General features: G+C 41.5%; 1 protein-coding gene across 1 annotated transcript; it reads right to left on the bottom strand.

The window, feature by feature from the left end:
* Nucleotides 1-13,839: 13,839 nt before the first annotated feature.
* On the bottom strand, nt 13,840-18,581 carry LOC306772025 (C1q-related factor-like; the record flags this gene model as incomplete). Its single annotated transcript, XM_079261401.1, has 2 exons — nt 17,859-18,581; nt 13,840-14,019 (listed from the first exon to the last, which is right to left on the bottom strand). The coding sequence occupies exons 1-2, from the start codon at nt 18,489-18,491 to the stop codon at nt 13,840-13,842; spliced, it is 813 nt and encodes a 270-aa protein (XP_079117527.1). The 5' UTR covers nt 18,492-18,581.
* Nucleotides 18,582-19,361: the final 780 nt, after the last annotated feature.

Below are 19,361 nucleotides of genomic sequence, written 5' to 3'. Positions count from 1 at the left end.
GAGGCGTCCAGGAGGCATCCTGACCAGATGCCCGAGCCACCTCAATTGGTTCCTCTCGATGTGGAGGAGCAGCGGCTCTACTCTGAGCCCCTCCCGGATGACCGAGCTCCTCACCCTATCTCTAAGGGAGAGACCGGCCACCCTGCAGAGGAAACTCATTTCAGCCGCCTGTATACGAGATCTTGTTCTTTCGGTCACGACCAACAGCTCATGACCATAGGTGGCATGGAAAGACCATATACTGGAGTTGATTTGCACTGATTGGGTAACAACAATTATGCAAAAGTCTTCTGCTCTCCAGAAGCGGTTGTGCAAGGGTGTACCTGAGGAATGCATTAACCAAGAAAATCTATCATTAACTTCCTTTGATAACAGGAAAAAAAAACTTTTAAATCAAGCAAATGAAACAAAGTCAGTCGTCCGGTTTCCTTTGAAAGTATCTGATGAAATAAAAAAAAACACCAGAGAGCAAAACATTCAGAATGTACCAGGTAAATCAGTAAAATATTAAAACTTTTTCTGTATTTTCTGCCTTTTTTGTTGTTGTTTCAGAACATGAAAAAGAGCCTTCATTGATTTATTGTTGCCCCGATTTGTAGAATATGCGCAGATATCCGTTCATTATTTTTTGTAACAAATCGTACGAACTGTTTGTTGAACCATTAGCCTGCTTGAAGAAATTAAAAATGATTAAGGTTGGTAGTCACATCTGGGCTAAACCAAGCATCAGATCTTCCACTTACTATGACTACTTTAAAATCCTACACTATTATGACACAATCAATTTCTGAATTGAAGACCCAACATAAAAAAACCCAGAAACACTCAACCAATAAATTGATTGATGCAGCTCTGAACCCTGAGGTGCTAATTATAAATGAAATGGACAGTACTGATGTGCATCCGCTTTCAATCATTTTTTTCTTTTCCCCTCAACGGGCAAGACGTTCTTCATGTAATTAGATCCTACAGGAAACTATGTGAGTGACAAGTCTTCAGGAAAAGAAATAATGAATTTAGTGGACACTTGTGAATGATGTCCTTGGTCCCGTTCACTCCAGAGCTTAGGCATAAAAGTTCAGGCCCACAGGCAGGTATGGTTACGTCATCCTGGCACTGAGGTCCTACTCGCCACTTGGCTCTATGGATAGGCGTTTGCTCTTTCTTTCTATCAAGCCGCTGAAGCATTAATGCAAAGTGACTCAGGCTGAGGCATGCGGGGGCAGTGAACCGATGCCTTTGTGGTCACACATATGTAGCATACAGGATCATATAGAAATGGTATACAGTATAACACTCCCCACGTGGAGCTCACAATCTAGGGTTGTCTATCAAACTGAGCCATGATGGAGAATGTGGTCTGGGAAGAACTGGGCAGCCAGCTGTTCAGTAGATAAGTGTACTTTAACTGTGTCTTTTTCTCAGACAAAGGCCAGATACAGAGTGTGGAAAGAAGACTATATCTGTACCAGCAAGTGTGAATCCTTCAGGCCAAGCACGGAGGCAGAGTATCAGTCTGAATATAAAGTGGCTTTAATTCTAAAAGTGTTAAGCAATGAGAGGAAATTTAAAGTTGCCTGGGTTTGCTTTGTAAAAGTGCGCCCGCTGCTTTATTGTGTGTAATGGGTCCTTTCCAGGAACAGAGCAAATAATTTTCTAACAACGGGGGGTAAATACTTGTATAATCTCAACATCGTGTTCAGAGAGTTGGCCTATGGCACCATAGTGCGTCGACATTTTGGAATCTCTTGTCTGAGTGGTTTTTCATCATCCCTCCTGCTTACAGTTTTGCCACCAGGGAAGGTAAAACAGCTTGGGTGAAGTGAAACAAAATAAACACGATGAATTTGCACAAAACCCGACTACAAGCCTAGATAATTAAAAGTCTTCTGGAAAAAAAAGAAAGAAAAAGGGAAAAGAAATTTTATAACATATACGCTACATGTCTTAATTCTTAACTTGAGGCAATTTCTTTCTTATTTATTTATTTTTTTTATCACCACAGTGTTTGCAGCCCTGGAGGCTTGTAAGCTTTCAGTATTCATCAGAGGTTTATACAGTTGATTTAACTGTGTCATTCAAGTAAATTACCAAATAATTCAATCCATCCACCATGTCTTTATAGACACAACAGTCAAATTTGGTTTACACATAAATTATAGATACGCATTGCTTCATTTGACATTTTCATTAGTTTTAAAGCACCTGTTCAGAGACAACTCATGTAACCTGTGAAAAGAATTTATCAATAGAAGATTCAAAAGTAATCTGTTTAGGACAAGAGGGCCTTGACAACAACTTTCAATATATCTATAAGACAAAAATAAAACATTAATCACTAGATTTTACGACAAATTTGAAATATTTGATTAACAAGGTATTGACCCAATAGAAAATTCCCTGCAAATAAACAGAAAGTCACAGGATGCCTTAATCCTTTAGAGGGCACTCAGTGAAATACCTTGACATTAGAATTTTTAACCTAAGATTGTCCTTCTGGTCTGTACCAAGACCTCCATTCTGTTTTACTTTTTTTTTCAATTTGTTTTATGCTGAAAATGAAAGAAAACAAAGTGATCAAAAATAGTCACTTGCCTGATAAAAAAGCGAAAGAAAAAAGTGAGATTTCCAGTCAAACAGTTCTGTTTTCCTATTCTATAAACTATTAAATATCAATATGTAAATGAGTGCTGAATCTTAAAAATCTAACATGAAATGACAAAAATGCCAAATTCCAAAAGGACAATGTCGATGAGAATGCAGAAAAAGACTAAATGCAATTACTCATAAATCAACATTGTACTCACGACAGAATATAGCGAGCAACGAATGTTGAAAATGAGACATTTTATTATTTAAATCATATTTGCTAATCTTGAAATTCATGGTAGCGACACTTGTTGCAATGTTGAGATGGAGGCTAGAAAGGACCCAAAAAATAAGCTGTACAACAAAAAAACAGGTGAACATTACCTGGAATAAAAACAGCACCTGAGAGTGATACAGTCTCTCAGAAGTTGCCCATCCAGATGACATCTATTTGCAGGGACGACCTTTCATAGCTCAGCTACACAGTGCTAAATTACATGCATCTATGAAAACAGCAACACTTCATTGCAGTAAAGTCCTGTTGCTCGGCTGAGCAGAGAGAAAAATGTGCAGTCACAAATATGTCTTTTGCTTCTACACTACAAACATAACAGCAGTCCACTTAAGTCAGTTCCAGCTGTGACCATTTATTTGAAATGACATGAGAATTACAGAAGGGTCAGTAATCACACACGCTGAACCAAGACATTCTCGCTCAAGTGCTGTCAAATGAACACACGCTGAACCAAGACATTCTCGCTCAAGTGCTGTCAAATGATGTAATTTTCTTAGAATCAGGCATGCTTTTTGTATCATGATTACAAACATAACATTTTAAAGTGGGGAGCTAACCCTGAAGTTCACATTAGGAAGCACATAATTGGCAGTGATTTAGGGTTTAGGGTTGTCAAGCAACCAAACTACTTGTTAGGACTCAGAAAAGATCACAATTTGACTTCAAATAAACCCACTTACAGTTTAAGAGCTCAAAAATTAAACCAAAAAAATCCCAGTTGATGATGCTTCTGATGAGAATCAAGATACTTCTTGGTATTACAGGTACTTGAATTAGATTTTTTTTATTTTTGTTTTGATATTGTTTTCTTGTATTTCTCAGGAAAAGAAGCTTTTATGCTCTTGGGTATCTTCTCTTAGGACTTTTGAAGGTATTGCTTGAAAAGAAAAAAAAAAAAACAGAACTGCCAAATGCTTAAAAAAAAATTAGGACAGAAACAAATGTAGGTATAACACATCATCCTTACTGAGCACATTAAGGTACTTCAGCTTACAATGCTTATTTAGCTTGGTGGATTTTCATTTTGATTAATTTATACTGATTAGGGGTGAGTTACTGGGTGAAGGGCTTGAAAAAAACAGCAAATAATGACAACAAAAATAAAATTAAAAAGCCGGATGAAAACCCCCAGAAAGTCAAAGTTATGCCCACTGTCCCATAGCACAACAGGTCACAAATGTAGCTCGACACCAGCGGGTAGAATAAACTAGCCTGAGAAACTACAACAACTGTAATGTTCTTGAACTCTGGCATCCAGTGTCATACTGAGGAAAGGGGCACTCGCAGCGCTTCCACAGTCCGATGTCAGGCTGCATCCACGAGACTGCGGTGAGGTGAAGAGACAGGCAACAAGCCAGCGGAGCGTCTCCAGCCACATGACTCAACCTGTCCCTGTGCGTTAGCCCGGCTCAGTCAGGGCCATGAGGGAACAAAGCCGTTGGTATTGAGTCACTGACACAGTGGACAGTGCCCAGATCAAGCATTATGATGGGGAAGAGAGGGAGGGGAATGCACTGCGTGTTGTCATGTTCTCTCAAGGAGTGCAAGGACACGGGGTAATGTGTGTGGATACATGCAAAAGAACATCTAGACTACTATAATTCAGGATGATTATTCTGTGCAGCTCTGCCTACCTGTGTACTCTTCCTGTCTGGCGTACTGTGAAGGTGCATCAGGTCACAACACTAACTTTAGGAACATGAAATGTTTTTCTTTGATTGGGAAAATCAGGCAACCTACTTGGCCAGGACATAAATATCTTTTGGTTTCTCTTAGCTAGGCTAGTTATTGTGAAATTTCTTGAACTGATGTGTCTGTAAAGTGCCTTGAGAAGACATTATTGTGAAGTGGCGCTGCACGTATAAAGTTGAATTGAATAGAATATATTCCCCTTTTTGTCCCCTGTTTTGTCAGCTAATTAGCTTCAGGAGAAGCACAATAAGTTAGCTCATGGGCTAATATTTGGCTCTGCATATACATAGGTTCCTTTTGTCCTATATTTAGTCTTGTTGATCTTTTCAGGGTAACTCAGATCAGCTGATCAGCATAAAATAGGTTCTATACTTTTAGTTTAGCATATTTAGCAAATTTTGCAAAAAATATATGGACTTTTAGACTCCCCATCATGCACTGAAATTGTGTAAAATTGTGTAATGCGCTATATATATATATATATATATATATATACATATATATATATATATATATATATATATATATATATATATATATATACTGGGGTCCCACGCAGTATCTTAGCGGTTCCTAGTACTGTATTTTTCTGCACGGAGATGTCTGATAATTCACCAGGTATCTGTTGGAGCCACTTCTCCAGTGTGGGGGACACAGCCCCCAGTGCTCTGATCACTATGGGTACTGTGGTGTTTTAAACCAAAGTGTCCATGTTCTGTATTGGGAGTGGTGGGGTAGGGTCACACAGGAGTGCAGAGCAGAACGTGTGTAAATAGGAATGGCGTAGCGGCAGCAACACGATGTACCGGGGACAAAACCAAAACAAAGCTTTGGTTTTCAATGGGACTTTGTGTTCAGCATTGTTTTCATCTGAAGTACTCCGCACTAGTCTGAAACACAACAGGTACTACTGTTTCTTTCACCCTCCAGTTCTTCTCCTGTTCTTCATTGAGGCATTGGTACTTCTCCAGTTTCTCATGCTCCTATTCCCTGATATTTCCATCATTGGGGATGGATACATCGATTACTATGACTTTCCTCTGCTGCTTATCCATGATCACTACGTCTGGTTGGTTGGCCACCACCATTTTATCTGTCTAGATCTGGAAGTCCCAGAGGATCTTGGCCCTCTCAATTCTCCACCACCTCGGGGGGAGTTTCCCACTGGGACATAGGTGTCTCCAGTCCATATTCTGCACAGATTTTCCTGTACACTATGCCAGCTACTTATATTCTTTGCCTGTCAGTATCTTGCACCCTGCTATGAGGTGCTTGATTGTTTCAGGGGCTCCTTTGCATAGTCTGCACCTGGGATCCTGCCTGGTATGGTAGATCTGGGCCTCGATCACTCTGGTGCTCAGGGCCTGCTCCTGTGATGTCATGATTAGTGCCTCTGTGCTATCCTTCAGTCCAGCCCTCTCGAGCCATTGATAGGACTTGTTTAGATCGGTCACTTTGGTGACCTGCTGGTGGTACATCCCATGCAGGGTTTTTTCCTCCCATGATGGTTTTTTCATCTCATGTTTCTCCAGACTCCATTGTCTGAGACATTCACTAAGTGCTTCATCCCTTGGTGCCCTCTTCCTGATGTATTCACGGAGCTTGGATGTTTCATCTTGGATAATGGACTTTGATGCTCACTTGTCCCTGGCCTCCTTCTTTGCACTGAGTGTAGTTGCTGGGCACTGGACTTGGGGTGAAAGCCTCCATGCATGGTGAGCAGCTTCTGTGTTTTGACATCCATGGTCTGAGATTCCTCCTTTGGCCAGCTTATTATCCCAGCAGGGTATCTGATCACTGACAGGGCATAACTGTTAATTGCTCGGATCTTGTTCTTGCCATTGAGCTGACTCCTCAGTACTTGCCTTACTCTTTGCAGGTATGTAGCAGTGGCAGCTTTCCTTGTGGCTTCTTCATGGTTGTCATTCGCCTGTGGTATGCCCAGGTACTTATAGCTTTCCTCCACATTTGTTATCCTGCCCTCTGGAAGTTCAATGCCTTCCGTATGGATTACCTTTCCTCTCTTTGTCCCTCATTTCTCTTGTCCGAATGACATTCCAATGTCCCTGCTGTAGATCCTGGAGGTGTGGATCAGTGAGTCGCTGTCCCACTCACTCTTAGCGCACAGCTTGATGTCATCCATGTACAGGAGGTGGCTGTGTTGGTATCCAAAGTCAGTCTTGTTAATTAGTTGGCTGAGGGGGGTTCAGGCCTATACAGAACAGCAGTGGGGACAGGGCATCACCACATTTGACGGAGACTTGTGCAATTGGCTTGAAGTTGGCCTCCTGGGTGGTCTGCCACAGCCTCATTGAGTTTGCAATGAAGGTCATTATGCTGCCGTTGATCTTGTACAGCTTCAGACATTCCAGGATCCATGTGTGTGGCATTAAGTCGTAGGCTTTCTGGTAGTCAATCCAGGGGGAGCACAGGTTTATCTATCTGGTTTTGCAGTCTCGGGCGACTGTTCTGTCAACCAGGAGCTGGTGTTTGGCTCCTCTGGTTCCTCTGCCATGCCTTTCTGTGTCTCCATGATGTATTGATCCATGTGCTCACTTAGCCACTATGATGCCTGACAGGAGCTTCCATGTCATGGAGAGGCATGTTATTGGCCAGTAGTTGGATGGGACTGATACCTTGTGGGGTCCTTTCAGTATCAGGGCTGTTAATTCCTTGGTCAGCCATTCAGGATGAGTTCCATCTCTCAGGAATTGGTTCATTTGTGCTGACAGGCATTCATAGTGTGAAATCAGCCTCTTTGGCCAGTAGGCATGGATCATATCAAGGCCAGGCGCTGACCAGTTCTTCATACCTGAGAGTCTATGCTGGATATCTGCCACTGTGACGGTAACTGGACCTTGTTCAGGGAGGGAGCTGTGGTCTGCTCTGAAGTCTTTTAACCACTGTGCTTCACTATTATGTGATGCTTCTCCCATATGCCTTTCCAGTATTATTCCGTCTCCAGCCTTGGTGGGTCAGCTTGTGTAATATTACCCTGCCACTGGGAGTACAGTTTAGTTGGGTTAGTTGAGAACAGCCAGTTTGTTCCTCTGGCCTCAACTTCTCTTGTGAATCTTATCAGTCGCACTACTAAAGAAGGCTACTGGAACACGAAGTAGACAACACACATATACATATATATGTATATATATATATATATATATATATATATATATATATATATATATATATATATATATATATATATATATATATCCACTGCTCAAAAAAGTAACACATGGTAGATCTGAATGAATTTTTATTAAATAAACAAAATCACACAAAAATTATCAATGAAAATCAAATGTATCAACCCATGGAAGTCTGGATTTGGAGTTGTACTCCAACTGTGGAAAAACACACGACAGACTGATCCAACTTTGATGTAATGACCTTTAAATAAGTCAAAATGAGGCTCAGTAGTGTGTGTGTGTAAGGCCTCCACATGCCTGTATGACCTCCCTACAACGCCTGGGCATGCTCCTGATGAGGCGGCGGATGTTCTCCTGAGGGATCTCCTCCCAGACCTGGACTAAAGCATCAGCCAACTCATGGACAGTCTGTGGTGCAAATTGGCGTTGGTGGATGGAATGAGACATGATGTCCCAGATGTGCTCAATTGGATTCAGGTCAGAGGAACAGGTGGGCCAGTCCATAACATCAATGCCTTCGTGTTGCAGGAACTGCTGATGCACTCCAGCCACATGAGGTCTAGCATTGTCTTGCATTAGGAGGAACCCAGGGCCAACCGCACCAGCATATGGTCTCACAAGCGGCGGATGTTCTCCTGAGGGATCCCCTCCCAGACCTGGACTAAAGCGTCAGCCAACTCATGGACAGTCTGTGGTGCAAATTGGCGTTGGTGGATGGAACGAGACATGATGTCCCAGATGTGCTCAATTGGATTCAGGTCTGAGGAACAGGTGGGCCAGTCCATAACATCAATGCCTTCGTGTTGCAGGAACTGCTGACACACTCCAGCCACATGAGGTCTAGCATTGTCTTGCATTAGGAGGAACCCAGGGCCAACCACACCAGCATATGGTCCCACAAGGGGTCTGAGGATCTCATCTTGGTACCTAATGGCAGTCAGGCTATTTCTGGAGAGCACATGGAGGGCTGTGCGACCCTCCAAAGAAATTCCTACCCACACCATTACTGACCCACTGCCAAACCGGTCATGCTGGAGGATGTTGCAGGCAGCAGAACATTCTCCACTGCGTCTCCAGACTTTGTCACGTCTGTCACATGTGCTCAGTGTGAACCTGCTTTCATCTGTGAAGAGCATAGCGCGCTAGTGGCAAATTTGCCATTCTGTGTGCAGGATGTTTGGGCAAATCCCAAACATCATGCACAGTGTTGGTCTGTAAGCACAACCCCCACCTGTGGACATTGGGTCCTCATGCCACCCTCATGGAGTCTGTTTCTGACTGTTTGAGCAGACCCATGCACATTTGTGGCCCACTGGAGCTCATTTTGCAGGGCTCTGGCCATTCTCCTACTGTTCCTCCTTGCACAAAGAAGGAGGTAGCAATCCTGCTGCTGGGTTGTTCCCCTCCCAGGGCCTCCTCCACGTCTCTTGATGTACTGGCCTGTCTCCTGGTAGCGCCTCCATGCTCTGGACACTACGCTGACAGACACAGCAAACCTTCTTGCCACAGTTCGCATTGATGTACAATTCTTCGATGAGCTGCACTACCTGAGCCACTTGTAGACTCCGTCTCATGCTTCCACTAGAGTCAAAGCACTGCCAGCATTCAAAAGTGACCAAACCATCAGCCAGAAAGCATCGGAACTGAGAAGTGGTCTGTGGTCACCATCTGCAGATCACTCCTTTATTGGGTGTGTCTTGCCAATTGCCTATAATTTTCACCTGTTGTCTATCCATTTGCATAATAGCATGTGAAATTGATTGCCAATCAGTGTTGCTTCCTAAGTGGACAGTTCAATTTCACAGAAGTGTAGTTGACTTGGAGTTACATTGTGCTGTTTAAGTGTTCCCTTTATTTTTTTGAGCAGTGTTTTATATATGTATATATATATATTTTATATATATATATATATATATATATATATATATATATATATATATACATGTAAAAGTGTATATGATTATGTTGTCTGATATTTGAGCTTTTCATCTTCTTAATTTGTCAATTTAGTTTTCCCATTCTGTTAAACTTATCTTTTTTTCTTACTTCTGTCATCATTTCTCGTGTCCAGAGGTTTTCTTGCCAGATATGTTTTCTAGCCAGTCACTTTGATTTCTGTTCTTTAAAACACTCCCCAGTTCTGTCATTCTCCTTTAACAACCTCTGCTTCCCCTATCTACATTTCTTATAAGCCTGAGGATCCTAATCAAAAGTGTCTGCCACCTCTTAAGTGTGCTCATCCACAACCAAAGTCTAGATGCAGGGCACATTTCCTGTCCCTTCCTTTTGTATATTTTACCACTGCCCCGAAGATGACACATCAGTCTAATAATTACTGTTTTAAAATGTTTTAGATTCCTCTCTTGTTGAACAATAAATTTTATTTAATCTTTTCAGTTGCCCTCTCTTTGATGATGTGTTTGTCATACCTGCCTCCCATGTTAACAGAAAACTCTCTGTATAGACACTTTAACCTTTAATGTTTAATTGTATTCAGGCTTGTGGTGACCCCTGACACATCTGAAAATAATGGCTGCTCAGCTGGTGAGATTCTGTTTAATGTCAGCAACTATTGATAGCCGAAAGTGTGTTGAGAAAGCATGTTTTGCAGCTGTGCATGAGAATGCTGTTGAAAAACCTTAATTCGGATCAAATATTTTAACACCCATACTGTGTATTGGCAAGCAATTTAAACAAACATTCATTCTTCTAGAAACATTGACATTTCTCTCAGCAGGCTGAGAATTTTCTGCTATTAGAGGCATAAATATCTTGAAAGCTTTTACCATGAAGTATTGAGCTGGGATTTTGTTGATCCTGATGTACGGCTATGTTTGTGATTAACTTTATTTTGCTGTGGCAAAACAAGGTCAGGCTTTTCACTTATCAAGTGGTACATCTCATCTGCCAAAAGGATTGCCACTCATGTCTTGTTTTAAGAGTGACCATGCCTTATCCAGCTCTCTTTAGCATCCACTCTGTAGCCTCTCCGTGTCTCCAGGATGTTTGCAGACTGTCAGAATACTTAATTAAAAGAACCTTTGTGCAGTGAAGTAGAAATGTTTGTAACTGCTTTATCAAAAGCTACAGAGACAACATGATTTTGTACATGCCTACGCAGCCAGGGCCGTTGAAGTGTGGGCAGGTGGCTGCACATTTTCTTGGAGGAAGTGCACATGAGCATAAAGGGCAATTTAGCTTGACAGTTAAAACATCTATCTCCGATTTGGATCTCCCCCGGTGAGTTAAGTGGAGATGCTCAAGATAACAACAGCAAGGGCTCATTAACGTCACTTCAGATATTTCAGGGGTGGCTCTCTCCTGTCTCACAAATACGTGAAGGAACACACAGCCACACTGACCCACACATTTACACACACATGGCCCAAAAACATGCACGCACACTCTGCAGTCGCCTGATAAGCCTCACGCCTCAACAACTTGCCCCTGCAAATGTCAGACTAAAGCCATCTCTCTTTCTCGATAGAGTGGGTGGGACTACATGAAGCAAGATTTCATTTAGTTACGTTTGCATACACTGGAGATTACCTAAATTAAGTCTACTGTTGAGACATAATCTTTCAAATCCCTCTACTTGTGCATGAAAAACATCTGCTCAGCTCATGTCCAGGAGAAGAGGATTGGGTAAACAAAGAGAAGCTTACAGCACCTCTCAGAGGAAAGCTTAACTTCAAATCTCAGACTTATTTAGAGGAAACATGACCCAAAGGGATCAGGTGGTGTGTACAGTCCAAATGCTGTTTCGAAGCATGTTATAACACTTTCTCCACAGTGTCCTGTCAAGTATGTTGTTCAGCTGAGGTCACCTATCAAAACCAAGCACCCCTGGAGGTGTTTGTGATGCTTACAGGAGCACAATAGCATGGGTGAGGATCACCCACTTTTCCAGAACAAGGCAAAGACAGGTCCTGCCAAGAGAATTTCTTCATGTTGGAATCAAAGGTTTCCAAAGATGATTAGAGGCTTACAGCTGTTGCAAGTGTGACTTTGACCTTAATAAATGGTTTAAAAACAGAATGGGTGGAAGGCTAAAGGAGGCGTCGATGTGCCAACATGAAATTCTCACTTAAGTACTTTGTGTTCAGGGAGAGAAGGGAGAGCCTCCTCACTCATTTGGTTTTGGAACAACAAATCCTGTGGTTTAATGTTTCAGGAAAAGCACAGACACTGCAGACTCTCAAGCTATGTTCATTTCCAATGGTCTCGGCAGAGAGAGCCGTTTCTTGCAGACCAGGGGCGTTTGTCTCTGACATTGTGACATGAAGACTCTAATGTGAAGATGCGCTCATACATACACCCTGCAACAAGAAAACAGACTATGTGTGGGCTCAGCAGCCCCCCTGGTCTGGGCAACCTCTGCTTAAGCAAAGAACTTCCAATTTAATTGTGTCTGGAGGAATATTGCTGTCTAAAGACAAGTATAGGTTTTGACCAGAAGGCTTCCTGGTTTTTCCTCGTGCAACAGGATACTGAGCACAGTGATCCGATTTCACTGTGTCACCACAATCTGCTACAAAACATTTCTCTCATTTATGGCTAAAAACTAGATTTAATTGAACTCTTAAATGACATTTTGACATGATGTACTGGGTTGGTGTTAACTCATTTTAACTTCATTAACCAAGCCTACCTCTGTATTTGCATGTCTTGGCATCCGTGTAACTTTTCTTCTTGAACTTTTGACTTCATGCTTCAAACTATAGAAGAGAAAGTTTGGTGGTTCGTGTCAAAGGTGAATCGTGTCCAAAGAATTTCATAATGTCAAGGAAGCACTTGAGAAAACGGACAGTTTTAACAGTTTGTGCCTAGAAGCTGTTTTCTTGTCTCTGACACTTGTGTCGCAGTCACAGCAGAGCCTAATTTGCCCTGGATTATTTTGCAGCATGGATCTAAGCTTTGTCATGATATGTTCTAACACCCGTCCCCCGAATTCCTCCCACTATATCTTGCAGTCTCCACACCCATTAAGGAGAAAAAGCACATCTCTTCTTTGATTATGAATCCCAATCATCCCCTGCTTCATTTGGCATTTAACAGAGCTGTGATAGCCTCCGTGTTGATTGCCTCTTGCTGCGCAGGCGAGACGCTCTTGTGAGAAACAGTAGGGCTAAAGGCTGGTTTCACAGGATAATGAGAGATCTAAACATCTGATCAAGGAAACAGATGAGGTAAGGGACACTGACCATGTATAATGTGAAGAAATTTTATAAAATCAAAAACTAACTAAGCTTTAATTAAAAACCACAAGTCAATGTAACAGTGATTAACACTCTCAAAGCCCACTGCTGGCTTTTAAAACTTTGTTTTAAATCACCGTTTGTCATTTGTGGAAACACACAGAACATTTTAACATGTGTTGCATGCATCATCCAAATTAAGAACTTGTCACAAACAGGCACGTCACATGATAAAATCATACAGCCACCTAGCAACAGGTACAGTTTCTGAATGGACACAATTTGACTGTGTTCAGACTCAAAGATTCTATATCAAATTTACAGTTTATACGCACACAATATGCCAAATTTAACAGGTTGATATGACATTACACTCACTGCCATCCAAACATTGTAATGTCGTTCTGATGTCCAATATTCGACAGGTTTCATCAAACAAAATTCCTCCATTCTTGATGCATGCAATATCTTATCATACAAACAGCATGAGATAAAATAATCACATTTACAAACAGTATGGTCACCATGACTGTGGGATCTCCAGACTTGAATTTGACATGACAGCTCAGGAGTGATGATGAGGCTTCTGTGCTGTCATAATTGTTACTGCAACCCAGCATGACACATGGCAGTGACTGACGTTACGTTGCTCGTGTCCATCACAGTAGCAACAGAGGCACCCAGCATACAATTGATCAAATAGATGAGGAGGTGGACTGTTACCAATAACTACAGATCCACAGCTTGAATGACTTTTTTAAAGCCATCCTTGAACATATTTAAAGACTATATGACAGTGGATCAGTGGCTGTGGGCAACATTAACCTCACTGCAAGAATGCCAAGTGAAAGTTAGAACGTAAACGGCTCCCAGCTGTGATCTTTCACCTCTGAACCCACGCTCTGTCCAGTCTTCAGTCGGCGTAGAGGATGAACCCTGAGAAGGTGCTGTATTTGTTGCTGTTGCCACCATGAGCCTTCCCCCCATCCAGTTTTATGAAAACCTCATCGCCTGCATCCAAATGAAGTATGACACTGTTGCTGGCGTAGTCATAACTCTGATCTTGGTCTTGGGCAATGGCGCTGGCTCTGACCTGGAATATGGCAGACACGTGCAAAACCAAGGAGAGACAAAAGAAGAAACAGAAATACTGTTGAAACTATTAACAGATAAAAATTGTTTGGATGCTTTACTAAGATGACAGATGTCAGGAAAATGCCAGTAGTTATTACAGTTAGATGTCAGTGGAGTCATATATCATATAATAATAATAATAATAATAAAAAACATCACTGAGGCCAGAAGGAAACATTTAAGATTACATGACTGGAGTTAATATTTATATTAAAGGTAATACTGAATGCATACGTAATTTTAAAATGACAAAAAAAAAAAACCTTTAGTCATTTCATCTTAACAAAAAAGTAAATATTTGCAAGTGAGAGCTGAATTAGAGAGTTTGACTTTGTATAAGTGTGTCCCCTGTGGTGAATATCTTGTTTTTATCTTATGACTCAGCTGAAAGGGTCGTGCTTGAGTCAGTCTGCCTCTGAGCAAGGATGGCGGTGCACACCATCCTTTTCCTTCATATTTTAATCTTTCATCCACCTTTCTCTGGAAGAGGCACTGAAAATGTCATGTTTTCCCGCATATAAGTGTCATTGTGTCAACACTGGGTAATTAGAGAGGGTGTTCGTTACGGAGCATCACACCCAAATCTCATTGCCAGTCGGAGAGAGTTCATCTGCATGTACAATTATCCACCGGAAGACATATCCTCTCTAAGCTTAAGCTAATGTCTAATAATCTTGGTGGCCATGTTGGTTGTTAAGCTCCAGCTTCAACACGCCGACCACAAAAAAAAAAATCCAAGCTTCATCCAGATTGTGTCAACAAGTTAGTTGAACTAAAATAAGAACGTGGGGCCATAATTAATGCCAGTGGACTTTAAGTGTGTGTGATGAGGCTGTAGGGTTTGAGAGGAAAGGTTAAGGGACAGATGACAGCATGATGAAGGATGTCTGTGGCATTAGAGAATGTAGCCTGAGCGCTCCCTGTTTTCAGCTTCTAATGTAGCAAAACAATGTCCACCAGAGACATGTCAGACAACAAATTTTACAATTATTTCGTAATGTGGATCATGAAGAGTTGAATAGGAAAAAGAAATACAGCTTAACATTAAACTGCCCCTTATTGCAGTGCAATTATAGATATTGTGTATCACTTGAGAGGCAAACATTTCCACTCTTTACCTCTTTATCTCTTTTCTTTTGAGTGGATGTACGTGAGATTAGATGAATTTGCATGATGGCTACAATCAGCTGTTAAAGTTGAGATTAATGTCAAGTTTAGGTTAATGTTACATAACTGAACTTTAAAATCCAGTGACAATTATACAGTTTTATGTCTAAATTTGATTTTAAATAGGGTTGACACGATTTGCATGGACTTTATTTAAATAAATACATGTACATACTATTATATATTATTATATTTACTGAAGTGAAATAATATAATAATAATTTGCCCAGTAATCCTGTTAGTAATGCTTAGATGGTAGGATAGACATCTGCTTACCTGCAATCCTGAATTAGTTTAAGCAAGTACAGAAGATGTTTCAAAAGAATTTTAGCCTGTTAAACTACTCACAGATTGATAACCTCTGTGTGAACATGGTCATTTTTCCCTAAAAAAATTTAATGTAAATTACGAGTCAGTTTTGATATTTCATAGTAGTCAATGCAACACAACCATGACACACCATCAGTATATCACTTGGTGAAAATTTGCCAATAGGCCGAACGCAATCAAGAAACAGAGTATCAACCAATACTAGTGTTATGCCAATATTTTAATGCATCCTTATTTAAAAGATGCACCAAGTCTCTGGTAGCTTTCTTTCTTTCTTTCTTTCTTTCTTTCTTTCTTTTTAAGAGGGGTGGGGGGAAGATATGCAGAGTAGGACATGTTACGGAGGACTTTGAAGAAATTGGTGAAATATGTCAAGTTTCAGCCCTCCTGTCCCTTTGGAGGTGAACATAGCTAAAAAAAAAACCAAAAAAAAAAACCCAATTTGTTCTGACATATCATTTCTTCTGTAGTGGGAGTGGTTTCTTCCAGGATGGCAGTACTGAACCCTTAGAGGTCACTGAATGGCTTGATATGAATAACAGTGAGGTGAATCATATGCTATGACCCTCACAATCACAAGATCGCGGCTTAACTTGAAGATCTGTCAGGGATTCGGGATTGATGTACCTGATGGCACTCTCCATCACCACCATCAAACATCATATGAGGAGAGAATTTGTTAAAATGACATTTTCAACCTTCCAACAAAGTTCTGCAGACCTGTTGAGTCATTGCTGTAGATTTGAGCCCAAAACTGGGATGATGCTTAACATCGTGTTGCCCTTATCTCTTCTTTCTTCCTATGTCTCTTCCTCGCAGTGTCTCATGTGCCAAGGTTCTAAATCTAAACACACATGCATTTCTTTGTAAAATAAATTGATTATTAGTATTTTTTTATGCAATTTCTTTTTCTAGTGTGTAAGTGAATAAAGCATCTCTTCCTGTGGAGGAAAAAGCATCTGTTTGTAGGGGAGCAGCAGGAGTTTTCTTTCAAGAAAACCTTTCCCCATAAAATGTCTGCACACGCATGCAGGTGATGCTGCTCTACAAATATGAAAGCCATCAAGCTTAAAACAACTGTAAATAGTGTTAACAAACCCATATGGCAGTCACAAAATACAACATTTGTGCCATGTGTATGTGCAGAGAAAGATAAAGATATTTTTAGGGTTTGTTCTTGTTGTTTTTCTTTTCTATGTAAGGTATCTTGCTCCTTAGGGAAAGAAATCTGATAAACACCTTGCAACATGATGAAATCTAATGTGACAGTAAACTGTTTTTTTTAGCGCGCTGCATCTTCCTCAGTTGAAATGCATGCAGTGTGTCACATTGCAGTGCCGCATAATAAAACAAAACTATGCAAAGGAGTGTGCCGTTCACTCTAAAACGGAGAATAATTAGCTTCAGATTCATAATATTTTAAATATGGCTGGATTGCATAGGGACATACTGGCGCTTGTGCTATTGTGTCCAGTCTGTGCACCCCGGTGCGGACTGACTGAGACATTTGCTGCAAAATGCTGAGGCTCAGATGTACATGTTGTTTGATCCGTGTCATCGCCTGGAGCATTTAGGTCACTAAAAAAAAAATCATCCACAAATACAGCAAATATCAAAAATCGATATTTAGACGTTTTGGCCTGACAGGCATCCTGATAACATGCTGGCAGATCATGATTCCATAAAGTTTGCTGTATTTCAAAGGGCAACAGCTTTGAACTATTTACAACCCCGGGCTGTATTTCGATGTGTGCAGAGCAGAGATAGTGCTGCACTCATTCCACTCACATCAACGTATAATATCTCTGGATGTGTAATATGCACAGATACTCAAACTGGCAGTATGCCACTGTGAATTGTCATTATACCAGACTATAACACCAGCCCAAGTTCGAGCTAAAATATGTGAATAATCATTTTAAACTTCCTGCATACTGTTACACTGCTCCTGAACATTTTAACGTAACATGAACTCATCCCACTGTGCCATTCAGAAATCCATCATTGTTTTCTGCTTCACAGTAAAATACACAAATACGTCTTTCTTTGATACCGCATTAAGTTATTAAAGCCAAAGGTTGTTGCTGTTCAGAAGATAAAGGGATGTGTCTTCTCTTGAAACATTGTTGATTTAATCTTCAACTTCTTGGCTCTCATGTTGAAGTACCCTTGAGACACATACTAAAAATCATTCACTTTGCCAGCTTATGTGTTAGTCTGTCTTAGATCTGCCATTCAAATGTAATTTAAACATCTCTATATAGAAAAAGGAAATGAATGTGCAAAGAAAGTGTCACCCACCAGCCCATTTTTGATCAGGTCAGCCCACATGCTGGTGCCATCGCCTCCTCTCATCAGTACATTGTAGATGAAAAAGTAGGTGCCAGGGATCTTACAGGTGAATTTGCCAGTTGCGCCCTCATAGTTACCACCAATATTAGTTACTACATCATCAAAGCGTAGTATATCGTAACCTTCTTGAGGGTTTCGTAGTCCTGCATAAAATGCCACCCGAGGTGTGGTGTTGTAGGTTGTTGTACTAACAGCCCCTAAAATCCCTGTCCGAACAATGTCCACACCGTCTCCTGGTGGTCCCCTTGGTCCTGGTGGACCTGGCTCTCCAGGGGGTCCTGGGGGTCCAGGCTTGCCCGGGCGTCCGGGTTTACCTTGTGGACCATGAACACTGTATGTAGGCAGGGGTGGTCCGATGCTGTGATCACTCAGGTCTTCCTCGTTGTCCACCAGAAAGCCTGTGGTTGCTGTATCAGTGCCTGGGTGCACACCTGTGCCCACGGTACCTGTGCTGGGGAAGGGGTCACACACCATGCGGCAGGTGCCCAGCATCTCGTAGTGGCTCCCGCTGTCATCTGTGCTGCCTGTGCCAACAGAGCTGACCAGCACAGGGATGAGAACCACCAGAACCAGGACCAGCATGACCCCCACAGCAGCTGCCACCAGGGTCTTCCGCCCGATGCTCAGCCTGGGAAGGGGCTGCGCTGCCAGCGTGGAGCTCTCCGGGGTGGAAATGGTGACTGTGGGGAGTGCGTCCACCTGGCAAAACGCAGATATGATGAAGATCTCGAAAAGTGGAGATGATGCCCAAGAGAGCTGGTGTGAGTCTGTGAGTGACAGAGCCGTGTAGGAGTAAGAGAGAGGGAGAGGAGGAAGGGACCAAAGTGATGAAAATGAAGGGAATTGAGAGAATGAGGAGAGAGTAAGGGTATAGGAGGAGGGAGAGTAAGAGAGCATGAGAGGGAAAAAAAGGAAAAGAAGAAAGGGGAGGAGAGAGTGAGCAACATTCACTCACTAACTGTATGAGTCAGGGCTGAGGAGGGCACTTTCCTGCTGGCTGATGTGTAAATCCAGGCAAGATGAAGCGATGGAGAAGGATATATAAAGCTAACAGGAATATCACTGGTGAAGTTGTGATATTTGAAATATGAAGGTGAAAAACGGATCAAATGTTGTAAGGAAGTTTTCTTTGGATAAAAAGAACTTTATATCTTAAAGCTATGGTACAAAAATGTAATTATTGCATGAATATTTAAACACTTGTAGTTTTGTGCTCTAAAGTAAGATATTTTTTAATTTGAGTGCACAAAGACATCCTTAACCTACAAAGTTAGCTATTATTTTAGCTGGATATGGTTTTCTGACCTAATGACATATTATAAAGCTTGGGTTTTTATCAAAAACAGGATATGCATGTTTTCATTTCTATGTACCTGTGTATGTGTGTGTGAGACGGTGTGTGTGTGTGTGAGAGTGAGAGAGAGCAGTGGGAATTTCAGGCATATGTAGACA

This window comes from Telmatherina bonti, assembly GCF_933228915.1.
Source record: "Telmatherina bonti genome assembly, chromosome: 21".
Classification (NCBI taxonomy): Eukaryota; Metazoa; Chordata; class Actinopteri; order Atheriniformes; family Telmatherinidae; genus Telmatherina; species Telmatherina bonti.
Note: the sequence above shows the minus strand (reverse complement) of the source record. Positions and strands in the feature narration are given on the sequence as shown.